The 18,504-nt window shown below is 43.0% G+C and overlaps 1 protein-coding gene across 2 annotated transcripts in view; it reads right to left on the bottom strand.

Moving 5' to 3' along the window:
• FRMD3 (FERM domain containing 3) overlaps window positions 1-18,504 on the bottom strand; it is a 396,218-nt gene that overhangs the window by 84,880 nt on the left and 292,834 nt on the right. For both annotated transcript variants that reach the window (XM_030193696.1, XM_030193697.1), the window contains exons 5-6: window positions 16,695-16,792; window positions 8,958-9,081 (exon numbers count right to left, since the gene is read on the bottom strand). In XM_030193696.1, coding sequence (XP_030049556.1) covers window positions 8,958-9,081; window positions 16,695-16,792 — 222 coding nt within the window. The remainder of the gene's footprint in view (window positions 1-8,957; window positions 9,082-16,694; window positions 16,793-18,504) is intronic.

The raw sequence follows: 18,504 nt of genomic DNA, 5'->3' as shown, positions 1-18,504 counted from the left end.
TAAGAGGAGACCTGGATGAGGAGGATTCAGAGCATAACCCAAGAAGCCGAGACAAGGAGGAGGCTGTACAGGAGAGAAGTGCCTGCCACCACATCTAAGACTAGTGTCCAGAAACTGCAAGGTGTCAGACTGGAGGTGGATCCAAGAGGGCCAGGGTTGAAGGGATGATGTGCATGTAGTGAAGAAATGGCCTAATTGTTAAAATAGCAGGCTGAGAACTAGGGAAGTAGGGTTCAAATCCCACTGTAGCTTCTTGTGATCTTGGGCAAGTCACTTAACCCTCCACTGCCTCAGGTACAAACAAACTGTAAGCCTTCTGGGAACAGAAAAGTACCTGAATGTAACTCAATTTGAGCTAAAACTGAAAAAAAAAAAGCATTAGCTAACTTCAAATCTCTTTGCCTGTGATTTGCAATTTATAAATCCTAAAGAATATAGAGGAACCTGGATTCCCCAGTTGATATACAGTGGGGGAAATAAGTATTTGATCCCTTGCTGATTTTGTAAGTTTGCCCACTGACAAAGACATGAGCAGCCCATAATTGAAGGGTAGGTTATTGGTAACAGTGAGAGATAGCACATCACAAATTAAATCCGGAAAATCACATTGTGGAAAGTATATGAATTTATTTGCATTCTGCAGAGGGAAATAAGTATTTAATCCCTCTGGCAAACAAGACCTAATACTTGGTGGCAAAACCCTTGTTGGCAAGCACAGCGGTCAGACGTCTTCTGTAGTTGATGATGAGGTTTGCACACATGTCAGGAGGAATTTTGGTCCACTCCTCTTTGCAGATCATCTCTAAATCATTAAGAGTTCTGGGCTGTCGCTTGGCAACTCGCAGCTTCAGCTCCCTCCATAAGTTTTCAATGGGATTAAGGTCTGGTGACTGGCTAGGCCACTCCATGACCCTAATGTGCTTCTTCCTGAGCCACTCCTTTGTTGCCTTGGCTGTATGTTTTGGGTCATTGTCGTGCTGGAAGACCCAGCCACGACCCATTTTTAAGGCCCTGGCGGAGGGAAGGAGGTTGTCACTCAGAATTGTACGGTACATGGCCCCATCCATTCTCCCATTGATGCGGTGAAGTAGTCCTGTGCCCTTAGCAGAGAAACACCCCCAAAACATAACATTTCCACCTCCATGCTTGACAGTGGGGACGGTGTTCTTTGGGTCATAGGCAGCATTTCTCTTCCTCCAAACACGGCGAGTTGAGTTCATGCCAAAGAGCTCAATTTTTGTCTCATCTGACCACAGCACCTTCTCCCAATCACTCTCGGCATCATCCAGGTGTTCACTGGCAAACTTCAGACGGGCCGTCACATGTGCCTTCCGGAGCAGGGGGACCTTGCGGGCACTGCAGGATTGCAATCCGTTATGTCGTAATGTGTTACCAATGGTTTTCGTGGTGACAGTGGTCCCAGCTGCCTTGAGATCATTGACAAGTTCCCCCCTTGTAGTTGTAGGCTGATTTCTAACCTTCCTCATGATCAAGGATACCCCACGAGGTGAGATTTTGCGTGGAGCCCCAGATCTTTGTCGATTGACAGTCATTTTGTACTTCTTCCATTTTCTTACTATGGCACCAACAGTTGTCTCCTTCTCGCCCAGCGTCTTACTGATGGTTTTGTAGCCCATTCCAGCCTTGTGCAGGTGTATGATTTTGTCCCTGACATCCTTAGACAGCTCCTTGCTCTTGGCCATTTTGTAGAGGTTAGAGTCTGACTGATTCACTGAGTCTGTGGACAGGTGTCTTTCATACAGGTGACCATTGCCGACAGCTGTCTGTCATGCAGGTAACGAGTTGATTTGGAGCATCTACCTGGTCTGTAGGGGCCAGATCTCTTACTGGTTGGTGGGGGATCAAATACTTATTTCCCTCTGCAGAATGCAAATAAATTCATATACTTTCCACAATGTGATTTTCCGGATTTAATTTGTGATGTGCTATCTCTCACTGTTACCAATAACCTACCCTTCAATTATGGGCTGCTCATGTCTTTGTCAGTGGGCAAACTTACAAAATCAGCAAGGGATCAAATACTTATTTCCCCCACTGTATGTTCCATCTTTGCTTACACCCTATGCTGTCTATTAAAATATTTTTTATTAATATTGTGTTGACTTTGTAATAAAGCATACTATACCATATATGTATTCTTATTTGGAATATTTTTACTGCTGTAATTGTCTATTGCTTATGTTTGACTTATTCTTGCTGTATACCCCCCTTAAGTGAATTCCTTCAAAAAGGCAGTAAATAAAACCTAACAACTAAAATAAACAGGGCTTTTTTTGTTCCGGTACGGTGTACTGGCACCTTTTTAAACTTGTCCTGACTTTAAGCTGCTCTCTCTTTCCCCCCGCTGCTGCTGCCTCTGCCACCAACAGTAGCTGTCCTAAGCTTCTTTCCCGACCCCCATCCCCATTCAACTTCGGAGCACTAACAGAAGCAGCGTTTCACATTCAGCTACCTGTCCTGCATCAGCCCAGGAATCTTTCTTTCTCTCTGCTGCGCCCCTGCGGAAACAGGAAGTTACAGCAAAGGGGGCGGAGAGCAGCGCGGCAGAGAGAAGGACTCCTGAGATCACGCGGAGCAGGCAGCTGAAGGTGGAACGCTGCTGCTGTTAGCCGCTCAGAGAGGGAAAATCATTTCGAAATGTACATGGTAGGGGGGATGCATGAGGAAATGTTTAGCGATGCTGGCAAGGAAGGGGGCGCAGAAGAGAGACGTGGGAAGGGAGGAAATGTTAATTTGACCCGGGCACAGGGTGTGGGGAGGGGCGCAGGAGAGAAACATCCTGGACTCTGGAGTGGAGGTTAGAAAAGCGGGAGATGGTTGATGGGGTGAGCCTATCACACTGCTTCACCCAAAACAATTCCAAACGCTATTGAAAACAATAGCAAATTGATAAGGGACTGCCTATGCCTGGTTCAATCTGTAAAAAGTTTAAAGCTGTTCTAGTGCCTTCAAAGGTGGAGGAGAAAAGATTATTTTTTAACTTATTGGACAGCTTTTTAATTTATTTGAAAGCTTCCCATATGTAGATATAAATAAACAGCAGTTATAAACTCTGTATTTTGTGCTCATTTTTCTACACAGTCCTATACAATACAGATGGCAAAATTTCAGTGAGGATGAGGATAACCTGTTTCTTCATGGGTTCATCTTAACTGTTGTTGTAATCTGCCTTGGGAAGCCTGGTATTATAAATATTGAAAGTACAATTAAACTCTCCATTCATTGGGGCACATGGAATCACATCTTCACCTAGACATGGATGGAGAGGAAAGCAGGAGAGAAAGTAGAATTGCTGGACATGGATGGATGGAGGGGTGGACAGGGAAGAGAGGAGAATCGCTGGACATGGACGGAGGAGAGGGAAGAGAGAGGAAGGAGATGCACAGGGATGGAGGGGAGGATAAAAATGCTGCACATGGATGCAAGGGATGGGAGAGAGGAGAAATGCTGGATACAGATGGAGGGGAAGGAAGAGAAAAGAAGAAGATGCACATGGATGGAGATGAGGGAAAGGAGCGAGAGGAGAAAAACTGCACATGGATGGTGAAAATAGTCAAAAGCCAGATCCACTCTAACTCTTCCAGTCAAGTCTGCGGAGGACTCAGTTTTTACTTATGGATGTTGGGCAAGAAAAGAAGAAAGGAGGAAAGTAAAGAAATACATGGACAGGAAGCCCTGGAAACAGAGTCAAGAGAACAGATAGAGAGCAGCAGAATCAGAGACTGGGACCAACATGATCAGAAGAACAAAGTCACCAGACAACAAAAGTAGAAAAATAATTTTATTTTCATTTTAGTGTTTGAAATATGTCCAATTTGAGAATTTATACCTGTCTTACTTTACACTGTATAGGAGTTAACATGTTTCTTTCTGGTAGTGTGCTTCATGCAGAGTTTAGCTTCTTAGGATTTCAGGTTAATTTTTGCCTGTATTTGAAGAGGGGCTATCTGTTCTACATGTGTGACTGCAAGGCCAAGTGTCTGAATAGGGATGTTAGTTAGGTTCTGATATTTTGATAACGTATTGTGTTTCATATTTGACAAGACTGTTCTCCTAATTCCTGGTCTGTTGTGCTAATTTGGTTTGTGCCATTTTGGGTGTACTGGAGCTGTACCAGTTTATAGAAATAATTTATAATAGAAAAAATGACAAGCTATTTTTCTTCTATACTGGTGTAATATTTTCAGTGATCTCTTTTACTAGCCATGGCGCATATAAACAGGTGTGTGGCTACTGTGGGTGTGACTACTGAAGGGGCGGAGTCAGATTCTGACCCCACCCCAAGGTTATCTATAATGAGTACTGGTACCTTTTTTCCTACAAAAAAATCACTGGAAATAAATAAATCCCTTTAAGTGAAACTTCCATGGTTCAGAACAAAACCTTGACTGATTTGTGAATCTGTGGAAGCGAGTGGCAGAGTGAGTGATCCCATGGGTTAATGGCCTCCCAGCCCTAGCTCGTCCCGTCTAAGAACCCTTGTATTCCTTGATTAGAACAGTGCTATGCACCATGAAATATGTACCACGGGGTCTCTCTCCAGAGTAATCTCCACTCAGTGAGGGACCACAGATTTTGGGGGGCTAAATATTATACAATAACAAATATAATAAAGAATACATAATAAAGAATACATTTAAAATTGCCTTCTAATCCAGGTCTACCCTGAAAGGCTGATCCAGTTCTGGTTTGCCCCATGGCATCTATGAACTTGTAGTTCTAGTGTGTTTATTTAATTATAGATCTTTAATATACTGCAAAAGGCCAATGGATGACATCTATGTAGTTTGCATTAGGACAGTGAGCCAAAGATTTCTTGGAAAGATGAGTTTTAAACTTAGCGTAACATGGTCTAGGCAAATGGCTGGTGGAATCAGGGGCGTAGCCAGGCACCCAATTTTGGGTGGGCCTGGGCCCAACATGGGTGGGCAGAAGAACTCCACCCTGTCCGACAAGTGATTTGGTCTCTCTCCCTCTCTTGCCTGCATGCCATATGGTCTCTCAAACATCCCTCCTCCCCCGCATACCTTTTAAGAAGCAGATTTTCACCGGCAGTGAGCAGCAACTAATACACACTGCTCATGTTGGCCCCACAGCCTTCCCTCTGATGCAACTTCCTGTTTCTGCATAGGCAGGAATATATCAGAGGGAAGGCTGTAGGACAGGTGCGAACAGCATGTATCAGTCGCTGCAGGCGAAGATCTGCTATTTACAAGATATGAAGGGACAGTTGTTGGGAGTTTTTTGGCTGGTAGGGCTTGGGGACTCCTGCCAGACACTTCATAGGTGTGCTGCTACTGGGTGGGCCTGAGCCCAAGGTGACCCGAGCCCACCCTTGGCTACGCCTCTGGGTGGAATGAACTTCCAGAGTTTCAGGCCTATGTAACAGAAGTGTATTAATGTAATCTAGAGCTTTGGGCAGACGACCCTTGTAGACCAGCGTCAAGATTTTGAATCTTATATGGGCTGAGATTGGGAGCCAACATTCAGCCTGGAGGAGCAGAGTGACTCTGTAAAAGTGTTGTGCACAGTGGAGAAGTTTAATGACTGTTGACTGAATTGGTTGTAGGTACTTGAAGGAGTATAGGGGAAATCTAATACACAGTGAGTTACAATAATCTAGGTGGGTAATAACAAGGCTCAGAAGAAGTGAACAGATACAAGATTGAGGGAGTTTCTCTACCAGAGGCAAGATTATGAATCTGTAGAAACCATAGGGCAAAACCAAATGTACATTGGTCTCTGAGGGTTGATCCGAGTCAAGTGGTAACTATAAATAAACTATATGCATACACTATGTATATGGAGAGATAATCCCACAGAATATAAACTAAATGACAAGAAATGCCACAGTAATGCCTTTTAAAAAACATATCATGTTCTAACACAGCATACGTTTTACAAATATATGCAATAAATGTGGTCTGCAAGTGTATCACCAGTGTATTTAACCTTCAAACTCATTCCTTTTTCTCCTAGCCTCTTTTTACAAGTACAGCACTTGTAAGTGTAAGTGGTCCTCAGCAGTTTCCTAACCAGCCAGATTCTCAGGCCATCCATTCTGAATATGTATGACAAATATCTGCCTACATTAGCTCTGAGAATTGGATAAATGGCTATAAAATACATATCTTGTGTATTGATCATGAACAGTCTGAAACCCAAAGCAGTTAGCATGCTCCTGAAATTTAGCTCCGCTACTTTAAACCATTGATTGGAAGTAGAGCTTGCATTATTCTCAGTCATGCCACTAGGTGTCACACTTGTACAAGGCAGCAGACCCATAGTGAGATTATGCCCATCTTCAGAATTTGCACTCTAAACTGTCACCTATTGGAAGATCAGAATGGAGAATGAAAAGGAGAAGACATTCTTAATCAAGGGGGAAAAATGAAATCAAAGAATCTGAAAAACCTCAACAAACAACATCATCTTGTACGCTCCCATCCAGGACTATCAAGCTATACTTGCACCTTATGTGACTTGCCCACAGGTGCCTCCCACCCCACCCACCTTGCCACTTCCAATGAAAGAAGATGTTGAGCTAGGAGTAAATTTTGCACCCTTCCATATTTGCACCCTCTGCAGCAGGGGTTCTCAACCCAGTCCTTGGGACGCCTACAGGCTTATTTTTGAAAGAGAAGGGAGCCCATCTTTCGACACAAATCGGGAGATGGGCGTCCTTCTCTCAGGGTCGCCCAAATCGGCATAATCGAAAGCCGATTTTAGGCGCCCTCAACTGCTTTCCGTCAAAGGGACGACCAAAGTTCACGGGGGCGTGTCGGCAGCGTTGCGAAGGCAGGTCTGGGGCGTGCCTAACACATGGGCGTCCTCGGCCGATAATGGAAAAAAGAAGGGTGTCCCTGACGAGCACTTGGCCGACTTTACTTGGTCCATTTTTTCTTGCTACCAAGCCTCAAAAAGGTGCCCGAACTGACCAGATAACCACCAGAGGGAATCGGGGATGACCTCCCCTTACTCCCCCAGTTTCTGAAGTCCATTGCAGTGCCACCTAGGGTGCCCGGTTGGTATCCTGGCATAGGAGGGGGACCAGTGCACTACGAATGCTGGCTCCTCCCATAACCAAATGGCTTGGATTTGGTTGTTTCTCAGATGGGCGTCCTCGGTTTCCATTATCGCCGAAAATCAGGGACGACCATCTCTAAGGTCAACCTAAATGTGGAGATTTGGGCGTCCTCGACCATATTATCAAAACGAAAGATGGCCGCCCATCTTGTTTCAATAATACGGGTTTCACATCCTGGAGGACATCCTCAGGAAAACTTGGGCGCCCCATTCGATTATGCCCCTCCTAGCCAGTCAGGATTTCAGGATATCCACAATGAATATGTATGAGATAAATCTGCATGCATTACCTCCACTATATGCAAATCTATGTCATGAATATCATTATGGATATCTTGAAAACCTGACTGGTTGGATGTGTCCCAAGGACTGGATTGAGAACCCCTGCTCTGCAGCCACACCACTCGCACAGCCCGAGCAGCCCTTGGTATGGCACTACTTCCATACCCATCATATTTCAATGCCAAGCACATGCTGCCATGCTGTACAAACAATGTGTGAGCCGCCTCATAAGTACATAAGTAATGCCATACTGGGAAAAGACCAAGGGTCCATCGAGCCCAGCATCTTGTCCACGACAGCGGCCAATCCAGGCCAAGGGCACCTGGCAAGCTTCCCAAATGTACAAACATTCTATACATGTTATTCCTGGAATTTTGGATTTTTCCAAGTCCGTTTAGTAGCGGTTTATGGACTTGTCCTTTAGGAAACCGTCCAACCCCTTTTTAAACTCTGCTAAGCTAACCGCCTTCACCACATTCTCCGGCAATGAATTCCAGAGTTTAATTACACGTTGGGTGAAGAAAAATTTTCTCCAATTTGTTTTAAATTTACTACACTGTAGTTTAATCGCATGCCCCCTAGTCCTAGTATTTTTGGAAAGCGTGAACAGACGCTTCGCATCCACCTGTTCCACTACACTCATTATTTTATATACCTCTATCATGTCTCCCCTCAGCCATCTCTTCTCCAAGCTGAATAGCCCTAGCCTCCTTAGTCTTTCTTCATAGGGAAGTCGTCCCATCCCCGCTATCATTTTAGTCGCCCTTCGCTGCACCTTTTCCAATTCTACTATATCTTTCTTGAGATGCGGCAACCAGAATTGAACACAATACTCAAGGTGCGGTCGCACCATGGAGCGATACAACGGCATTATAACATCCTCACACCTGTTTTCCATACCTTTCCTAATATTACCCAACATTCTATTCGCTTTCCTAGCCGCAGCAGCACACTGAGCAGAAGGTTTCAGCGTGTTATCGACGACGACACCCAGATCCCTTTCTTGGTCCGTAACTCCTAACGTGGAACCTTGCATGACGTAGCTATAATTCGGGTTTTTTCCCACATGCATCACCTTGTACTTGCTCACATTAAACATCATCTGCCATTTAGCCGCCCAGTCTCCCAGTCTCGTAAGGTCCTTCTGTAATTTTTCACAATCCTGTCGCGAGTTAACGACTTTGAATAACTTTGTGTCATCAGCAAATTTAATTACCTCGCTAGTTACTCCCATCTCTAAATCATTTATAAATATATTAAAAAGCAGCGGTCCTAGCACAGACCCCTGAGGAACCCCATCTGCTACTTTTGCTCTGTGTTTGCAGTTTCTAATGCAGTCGACTGGGAATAAATAGAGATGTATAGGGGAAATCCAATATACGAGTTACAGTAATCTAGGTGAGTAATAACAAGGCTCAGAAGAAGTGAACAGATATTAGAGCGAGAGAGTTTCTCTACCAGAGGCAAGATTATGAATCCGTAGGTACCATGGGGCAAAACCAAATGTACATTGATCTCCGGGGGTTGATGCATCCATTGTATCTTTCACAAGTCCTGCCTTCAATTACCTGAGTTCATTTTTGTGTATTTCTGCTATTTTTCTTTCCAGTTTTTGTGACTGCTTGGGGAAAATTTTAAAGTCGTCAATGTAATTCTCTGCATGTTCATCAGGGTCAAATTCTCCAATCTCGGCTGTGCAGAAAAACAAAAGGAAAGTGAAGTTATAAGAAGCCAAAAATGAAAAATAAACATACTATTACAGAAAAATGTGCTTTAAACTCTAGATCTAATTCTGTATTTAAGCACTAATTCACTAAACATTGTAGGCCCTTACAGTGGTGTAAGCAGATGTTTCCATCTCTATAAATCACTGTGGTAGACACTCAAGACTTTATGTGGTGTTTTTGCCACATAAACACAAAATGATGTTAATGAAGAATTAATTTTACAAACAAGTATTTCTACACACTGTGAATAATGCACAATTTTGCATAAACATGAGCAAAGGGGGTATTGACTCCCAAAATCTTGCTCCAAGATCCCATGTTACAAGGAAAAAGCCTTTTTTTCCTCTACTCTGCTGCTCAGAGGAAACACTTGTTGACACTACTACATAAGGGAGGCGGCTACAATCACTGGATTTTACACATTAAGGAATCCTTTAGGATCATAGAGGAAAAGGAGGGGGAGAAGGCAGATGCCAGAAGTCTGAGCTAGAAGGCAGCAAGACAGTGCTCTTCAAAGAGGAGTGTGGCAGCCAGGGCTGTGCCTAGGGTCTCTGGTGCCCCCCTGCACACTATCGGTTGGCGCCCCCCTTCCCCCGTCCAGCAGAGCAGGAACAGAAGGGAGCAGGCAAGTAAGCCGGACCTCAGGAAAAAATAGCACTGTATGTATCCCTCATTGATAAGTCTCTGACTCTAAAGTTTAGCAATTTCATTAAAGCAAAATGTATTTTCACATATCACATCCTATCCAAGGAGAATGTTTTATATATGTCACCCGTCTGTGGTAAAATTTCACACAGTATCAAAATACCTCTAATATGTAGTCGTGCCAGCCGAGGAAACTAACTGTGCTCAGCTCACAAGAGACAGAGTGAACATAAAATAAAACTTCATCCTTAAAAGATAATATCGGATGAATGCATGAAGGTGAATATGAATTCCTGTGAATGGAATCAATTTGATTTACAATAAATCCAGATACTACTCCCTCATATATATAACAAAAAATTATTTAAGTGGAATGGAATTATTTGACTGTACTGGTAAACAGAAAGAAATACTCTATTGCATTCTAATCTCCTTTGCACCAAAGGATATAATTCAGATCAAACATTTATCTCTGATCAACTATCTCAGATCAAATATTTATTTCAGATCAAATATTAAGGTTTCCTTGCTTACAGTCACTTAAATCTACCTAGCCTTTATATAGCTTATAGGATTTAAACACTCTTAAACTGAAATTCACCCTTTTCTATTCTTCATAAACTTCAAGTAATCCTGAAATATTCAGATCCTTTTCTCACTAGAGAAACTTCAATCGCCACCAATCTCTTTTCACTTATATTTTCTCATTTACCACAATCAGGCACTCTTTTATAACTTCAGTCAACAAACACAGGAAGTCACAGCTGGATGTCTCTCTTGGCAAAGGACAGCTCTCACTCTGTTCACTTCCCGGGCAGATTTCTTAACAGAAGCTGATCATCCAATCAGAGAGCTCTATTTGAATGCAGATTAACATACAGACACTCATGGGAATGTTTAGTGAAAAACACCGGACTAATTTGCATATGATTTAAACAAATCTGAGCATATGACAACCAAGTACAGACTCCCAGCACCTGAATTCTGCAATTATATTTAAGGCAAATACTTTTAAAACTTATTTTTAGCACTTTTAACATTTCAGGTTCTCTTTAATTTGAATGCTGTTTCAAGCTCCGAAACTCACCCTGACTGAGGAGCTAGCCCCAAACTGAAGCATAAATAGCAATCTGGTTGTATTCTCACGTAACTTGAAGAGCCTCAATTAATACTGCTCCTTTGCATGAAAAGGGGAGTGCAGTGGAGATAGGAGAATCACAAGTTCAGGTGAAAGATTTTGCAAGTGAGCAGACGGACGGCAGGGCAGTGGCGCCCCTTGAAGGCAAGCGCCCCCCTGCGGCGCTTACCTCGCTTACTGCATCAGCACGGCCCTGGTGGCAGCAGGACCAGGTTTTGGTGGATGAAGTTTGGAGGATAGGTGGTGGGGGTAGTTAATGAAGAAGGGTACTTTGGGGGAGTGGGGATAGTTAGGGGGTAGGGCTAGTTGGGTTGTGAAATATTGAGGTATGGGCTAGTTGTGGGGAGGTGAGAAGTACTTGTGGGGACTTGTTTTAGGGGGTAGGAGTAGTTATGGGGTTAAGGGGTAGAGGAATATATGTGGGGATAGAGTTAGGGTTATAATAGGAGTGGCTATGAGTCAAGGATAGTTGTGGGAGTACTTGTAGAGAATGAGGTAGCTGGAAAGTAAGGAATAGGTGGACGGTGGGGGTAATTGTGGGAGAGGTAGTTTTGGAGGGTGGGGATGGAGGTGGGAAGTAATTTTTAGGGGTGAGGTTTTTGTAAAGGAGTAGTTTTGGAGAGGTAATTTAGGAGGTGAGTAGTTATAGAAGATATTTTTTGGGGGGTGGGAGATGTCATTTTGGAGTAGGAATAGTAGTGGCTGTAGTTTTGACGGCATAGTTATGAAGGGTTAGTTTTTGGGGAGTAGGCAATTGGTGGAGTCAGAGTAGATGTGCAGAAGTAGTTTTTTGGGGGGTAGTTTTAGGGCATAGGGTAGTTGGTAGAGATGTAGTTTTGAAGGACTGGGTAGTTGTGGGTAAGTAGCTTTGCAGGTTGGAGGTAGTTTTGGAGGTAGTGGGACTAGTTGTGGGGGAATAGTTCTTGGGGGAGTAAATAGTTGGGGGTAGATGTGGGGGTAGGTGCTATATTTCACTGAAAGCAATTTTCCCACAGAAATCAGTGGGCTATCTTTGGGGTTGCTGACCTAGCTGGCCCATTTTTTAACTCAATATGTCTTTTCCCCTATGCCAAATGTGATCCTATTTTGCTAAATGTTTTAAATTATTTTGTCCTCAGACAGATAGATACTCTCAATCCCTTATTTATGATCCTTTTCAACTTTCATTGGATTAGAAAAAAATCCACCTTAATTAAAAGTAAAGATATACCTTCTCAACTAAGTCATGTTAATATCCTATACCAACCACCTCCCTCTGAAGCATCTACAGACTCTAGGTTGCAAGTCATAAAACTACTTTATTATGTGTTAAAAATATTCCAGATGAACTGAATCAAAAGGGTGAATTAGTTCCCCTGAAGCTAATTATACACTTCCACGGTCACTTCAAAAAATAAAATTGCTCTCAGTGCTTTTTTTTGTTTGCTTTTCTGAAGGAACAATTTCCTTTTACGCTGTGCAGCTTGAGCCTCTCACCTTTTGGCTACAGAAAGCAATGGGCCCGATATTCAATCAGCTGAAGAGGCACCTGCCCGCTTAAATCACACTGAACAGCCGGTTGCTAATATTCAGCTGTACTTAACCAGGCGGTGCTGCTGAATATTGGCTCTGACTGTCCTGGCACAATTCGGGCATTGGACGTTATGAAGGCACTACCGATATTCAGTGCTAATGTCCACATAACTCACTGGGCACACAGGGCCGCATAAAGGTGCCCTTTTACCAAGCAGCGATAAAAAATGGCTCAAGATAGTGTTGGTGTGTGGGATTGCTATGCGCCAGGCCAATTTCTTCCATGGCAGGAAAAGGGCATTTTTTGGAGTCGTAAATGGCCGTGCACCAATATCAAAATTAACGTGCGGCCATTTACTGCCTGAACCCTTACCGACACCTATTTAGCAGGCAGTAAAGGATAACGCGCTAACCCAGTGGTAATCAGGCAGCATGCAGCAGTGCACCCACACTGCCCAATTACTTCTAAGAATGCCTACTCCCCGCCCCCCGCACAGCAAATGCAGAACTACTGGCAGGTACCTGGGCACACCCTCAACTACCCCTGCCTCCCAAAACTAACCCAACTACCCCCACCCATCTAAAACTATCCCCCACATCTACCCCCACCCACGTTCTATACAGTGTCACAGATGCATTCATAAGAACATAAGCACTGCCATACTGGATCAGACTGAAAGTCCATCAAGCTCAATATCCTGCTTCCAATGGTGGCCTATCCAGGTCACTGGCAAGATCCCAAAAGAGTAAAAGCAGATTTTTGCTGCTTATTCCAATACATTACAATAATGGTTTATGGATTTTTCTTGTAGGAACTTGTCCAAATCTTTTTCAAACCCTGTTAAGCTAATTGCTTTTACAACATTCTCTGGCAACAAATTCCAGAGTTTAATTACACGTTGAGTAAAGAAATATTTTCTCTGATTTGTTTTAAACTGAGTAGTTTCATTGCGTGCCCCCTAGTCCTTGTATTTTTGAAAAGAGTAAACAAGCAATTCGCTCTACCCATTCCGGTCCACTCAGTATTATATAGACCTCTATCATATCTCCCCTCAGCCATCTCTTCTCCAAGCTGAAAAACAATGCTTCCTCTAAGGTGAGGGTGTGAGTAATTGCTCATACAAACTGGGAGCATCGCTCACTTCAGGTCAACATTCGCTCACTAATGTCTCATTTCCCCCCCTCCCATCTTCCCCTCCAACGACGCCCTAACACACTTCAAGCCATCAAGTAGTATACCATGATGATCCTCGGGGGGGGGGGGGGGGGCAGCAGTCTACACCCTGACCACTCCTTCTATCGACTGCCGCTTGCTTCCAGTTAGGTGCATGTTTGCTTCTGTGTATGTACCAAGGGAACTCATGAGGGACACCTGAACTTCTGGGATGGGGATTATTAAAGGAAAGCCTTGCCTTCCCCTAGATGCCTTGCCTTGCTTGTGTGCAGTATTGCCTGTCAGCCTCGCCTGCTTCCAGCATCTGACTTGCAATCTGAGGGATTGTTCTTTTGAAGGAGGATTATATCAAAATATTTGAACTAGTGATAGCCCTGATTGCATCTCAGCATCTGGCATGCTTTTTGTAAGTGATGTTTTTCCAGTGTTCTTACTAATGAAGTTTGTGGTTTCCAATATTACTTTTAAGTAATTGTTGATATTTGTAACAAATCTTGAATATCCATGTATTGTTGGCTTTTTAATTTACATACATTTTTAATTTGTTTAGTATTTGGTTCTAAAAATGTTCATATATATTTCTGGCCTCTTTCAATGTATTTATTTCACATATTTATTTAATGTTATTTCATTTTTATGACTTCAGATTCAATTGTGAGTCACAATTCGAGACCCCTGTCAGCATTGCCTGCTAGCCTGTTTCCAGCCACAAACTGCCTGAGCCTGCCTCTATGGTTTGCCTTACCGGAGCATATATGAAACGGTCTATACTGTCAAAGAGAAAAGCTGAAGAGAGTTAAAGTACTACATCGAAAAAACGGTGTTTGGGGATTTAAGATGGAAAGGTTGATCGAATGTTGATAAAACTGATGTACTGCATGGAGAAGGACAGCATATGCTTATGGGAGACGTTTTTAACTACTCAGAGATGGACAGTGTCATTTGCAAAATTTGCTTGAAAGCAGGAGCTTTTAACAAATGGACTTCATGGAAAGCATGGATCGACTGAAAAGTGGATCGTTTCAAAAGACATTTGAACCACAAAGTTTAAAAATCAATCCAAAGGTTTGTTGAAAAAATTCTTAACTGAAGACAGAAAAGAACTTACGCAGCGAAAGCAAGCAACACCTGATGAGGTAAAGGTCTTAATAAATAACATTTTGCCGGCTGTGAAAATAAATTCTTCTATGTTGGTGGTCCAGAATACTCATGATCACGTTGCCAAATACGTGAAAACACCAGATAGTTGGAGAGGTAAGAATTACGCCTTTGAGTTCATTGAGTGCATAAATGCAACATTTAAAATCGATGTGTTAAATGAAATTAGAAATTCAGCATTCCACACTTTGATAGTCGATGAATCAGGGGATATTGCATTTGTGTAAGTCTCTGGTGAGAAGTAATTAGCAGTACTGTGTGGAGTTCTGGAGACCAGATGCACTAAACCTAACGAGCCCACAACTTGCGTTTTAAACTGGTTCCAGCCAGTTTAAAACGCAAGTAGTTTACCGGGGGCATGCACTAAGGGCATTTTCCCTGCCACGGTAGCAGGCAACGAAAATGGAATGCAAATTATTCAAAAGCTATTATAATGAGCTGCACTACCGTTGTAGCCCATTATAATGAGATGCACTACCGTTTTTCCGATTCCCTTACCGTAGAAACCCTAATGGGAGGTCTGCACCTCTCGTTAGGGTTCCTGTGAGGGAATCGGAAAGGAAAAGGGCCCCCCAAAAAAGGTAAAAAAGAAAAAAAAAAAGCAGGGAGCGCACGTGAGGGGTGTCCTTTATGGAAGTACTCTCCCTGCGCTTGTGAGAGACGTCTTTTTTTCGCCATTTTTTGCTCTGCCGTTTTTTCCCCCTTCTAGTTTGTCTTCGCCACGCCACTTACCCTTCCACAGCAAAATGTTTCTATTTTCCTGGTTGCCGGAGAATCAGGATGTCCCTTTCAATTATGCACCTCTTCCTGGTCTCTTCAGCCAATCAGAGAGCGTTTCGCTGACAACAGCCAGCTAAACCCGCTTTGATTGGCTGAAGAGACCAGGAAGAGGTGCATAATCGAAAGGGATGTCCTGATTCTCCGACTGACAACCGAAGAAAATAGTGAATGCAACTGAGCTACAACGAGTAGCTCATTTGCATTCCCTATTGTTGATGCATTCCCGTTCCCTACCGATTCGCTATGGAATCGGTAGGGAACGGGAACTACCGACGACTTTAGTGCATCTGGCTCTGAGCCTTCAAAAGGAAATAAAGAGGATAGAGCCAGTCCAGAAAGAAGCTACAAAAATTGTTAGTGGTCTTCATTATAATGCATATGGGGACAAACCTAAAGATCTAAATAGGTATACTTTGGACGAAAGGACAGGAAAGGGGGTTTGATAGAAACATTTAAATATCTCTGGGAAACAAACACATAGGATGCAGGCCTCTTTCAATTGAAGGAAAGCTTTAAAGTTTTTCATTTGACTTTGATTGATGTTTTCATGAATAGCACCCAAAGGTAGTGGCAGAATGGAATTCAGTAAATATGTGCCCAGATACTCAAGCTCTTCAAGCTGTCGATGACAAGCTTAGTTTCTTTATAATTCATCTGATCAACCAAACCAGCTTTACCATTAAAATGTATTCTATACTGTTAACATCTGTATTGGAAATATCCATTGCTGTGGAAAAAAAAAAGCCACACAAAGCCCATCGCTAACTCCAGACTCCGTTCCTTTTATCTCGCCGCACCTTACGCCTGGAATAGACTTCCTGAGCCATTACGTCAAGCTCCATCCCTGGCCGCCTTCAAATCCAGGCTAAAGGCTTACCTGTTTGATGCTGCTTTTAATTCCTAACTTGTCAACTGCTCGTAACCTTTATCTTGTCTTCCTCTCTTCAATAGTCCCTTTCCCTATATGTCCTATCTGTCTGTCGTACCCTTATCCCTTGTTTGTCCTGTCTGTCTGTCCTGAATTAGATTGTAAGCTCTTTTGAGCAGGGACTGTCTTTTCTTCATGTTCAATTGTGAAGCGCTGCGTACGACTGGTAGCGCTGTACAAATGATTTGTAGTAGTAGTGTAAAGCCCTGAGAAACCACTCATGACATCCAATCCATCACTCACCTTGAACAATACAGGCACCCAGGTAGGCAGCATCATAAAAAGAACACAGCAGGCGACCATGGAAAATATCTCTTTTAAGCTGTAGATATAAAAAATACCTGCAAAATATGACAAAATAAAACACATTATAGACGACAAGGTAAAAGTTATCTGTCATCCAGCCTTCCCATATTAAAGGATCTGTTTGCTAAAGCTTAGTGTGGAGAACTGTTGTAGTCATTTTAGAAGCATCTACACATGGGAAAAATAGATGCAGAGGTTTCAAGAGAGCATGGCATGGCCATGGTTTAGGGGTTTGGTCAGGCCAAAAACGTATGTGTGTAATAAATAGAAATAAAACAAAAGAAAGGAACTTAAAGTGATAAGGTGCCAGCATATTCTTTCTTTTGTTTTATTTCTCTTTATTTCCTTTAAAGTGGACTAACACAGCTACCACACCAATATGTCCAACTTCCAATCAAAGTACATGTATACACGAGGTTCTAAATAGGCGATCTTGGAGGCAACGATGCATCGAGCCTTTTGCTTTGCTGCTCCATTTCTCTAGAATTCACTTTCTATGACCCTCCCTGCAGAACTATCTGTTGTGTTATACAATTCAAAGTTGCCCTGAAGACATGGCTCTTCACAGTGGCATTTAACCTAGGTTGTGGGGAGTGCAGACTAAGATCATTAGGCAAATGTCCCTGCTATCTTTTCCCCTCCCTCTTCCCATCCTAGACTCCACTATCTGTTAAGTTTTCTCCTTAGCTTGCCCTTGTCTCTCCTTCCTGTTCTGTGTGGCTCTGACTGATATTGCTACCTTGAATGGATGATGTGTAGGCTTTCCTATCAAGTGCTGGTCTGCCACTGAGGGGGTGTTTTACTAAGCGGCGATAAGCCCAATGTGGGCTTACTGCTCACTAAACCGGAAGTACCGCAGCAGCCCAGCGGTAGTTCCCAACTCCAGCACGTGCCATTTTCAGAGCTACAAAAATATTTTTATTTTTGTAGTGCCGGTGTTTACCCGGCGGTAATACGGCAGTGCTGCGCACTGCCCAATTACCACCGAGTTAGCGCGGGAGCCCTTACTGCCACCTCAATGGGTGGCAATATGTGCTCCCCCCCCCCCCCCCCCCACATCCTGACCTCACTTGCCGCACAGTCATTTCTTTAAAAAAAAACAGCCTTTTACCCGCTGCAGTAAAAGGGGGCCTCAGCGCACGTCGAAAACATGTGCTGATGCCAGCGCAGGCCCCCTTTTGCCACAGCTTAGTAAAAGGACCCCTTAGTGAAAGTGGTATAGCAAGTATCTGGAAATAAATAAATATATTCAAACAAATTTCACTGTCAGGTTTTGCACCTGCTCAGAAGCACGCACAGATTTTTAAAAAGTGTTAGTTTCAGCCAGGGATTTACTTGAGGGATTAAGGGAATAATTTTTTTTAATCCCCTGTTTTTTTATTTCCACTTCCAAATTAAAAAAAATATATACACTGTTTCACTAGTTAAGGGGCAGCAATTAAAGGTATACGTTTGTCAAATAGGTTCCTTCTTATTCCGATGTTTCTTGCTTAATCCAACTTCCTGTTATCATTTTATTGCCTCAGATTGATCCACTGGGACATGGGTGCTTATACATACATGCTGCAAAATCAACGCTTCCATGTATAAATGCTAGCATTTCTATTTGGAAGCTGCTGAGTTGATACTGCCCTTTTTGTCCATGTGTATATTTGGAAATTGGCTGCTCAGGCTATATGTGCTGGCAAATACATATTTTTATATGTATATGTACTTGTCCTTATACACGTTCTGAATATCCTTGTCC

This window comes from Microcaecilia unicolor, chromosome 2 (genome assembly GCF_901765095.1).
Source record: "Microcaecilia unicolor chromosome 2, aMicUni1.1, whole genome shotgun sequence".
In the NCBI taxonomy this organism is placed as follows: Eukaryota; Metazoa; Chordata; class Amphibia; order Gymnophiona; family Siphonopidae; genus Microcaecilia; species Microcaecilia unicolor.
The sequence above is the reverse complement of the archived record's forward strand: the minus strand, read 5'-3'. Positions and strand labels throughout refer to the sequence as shown.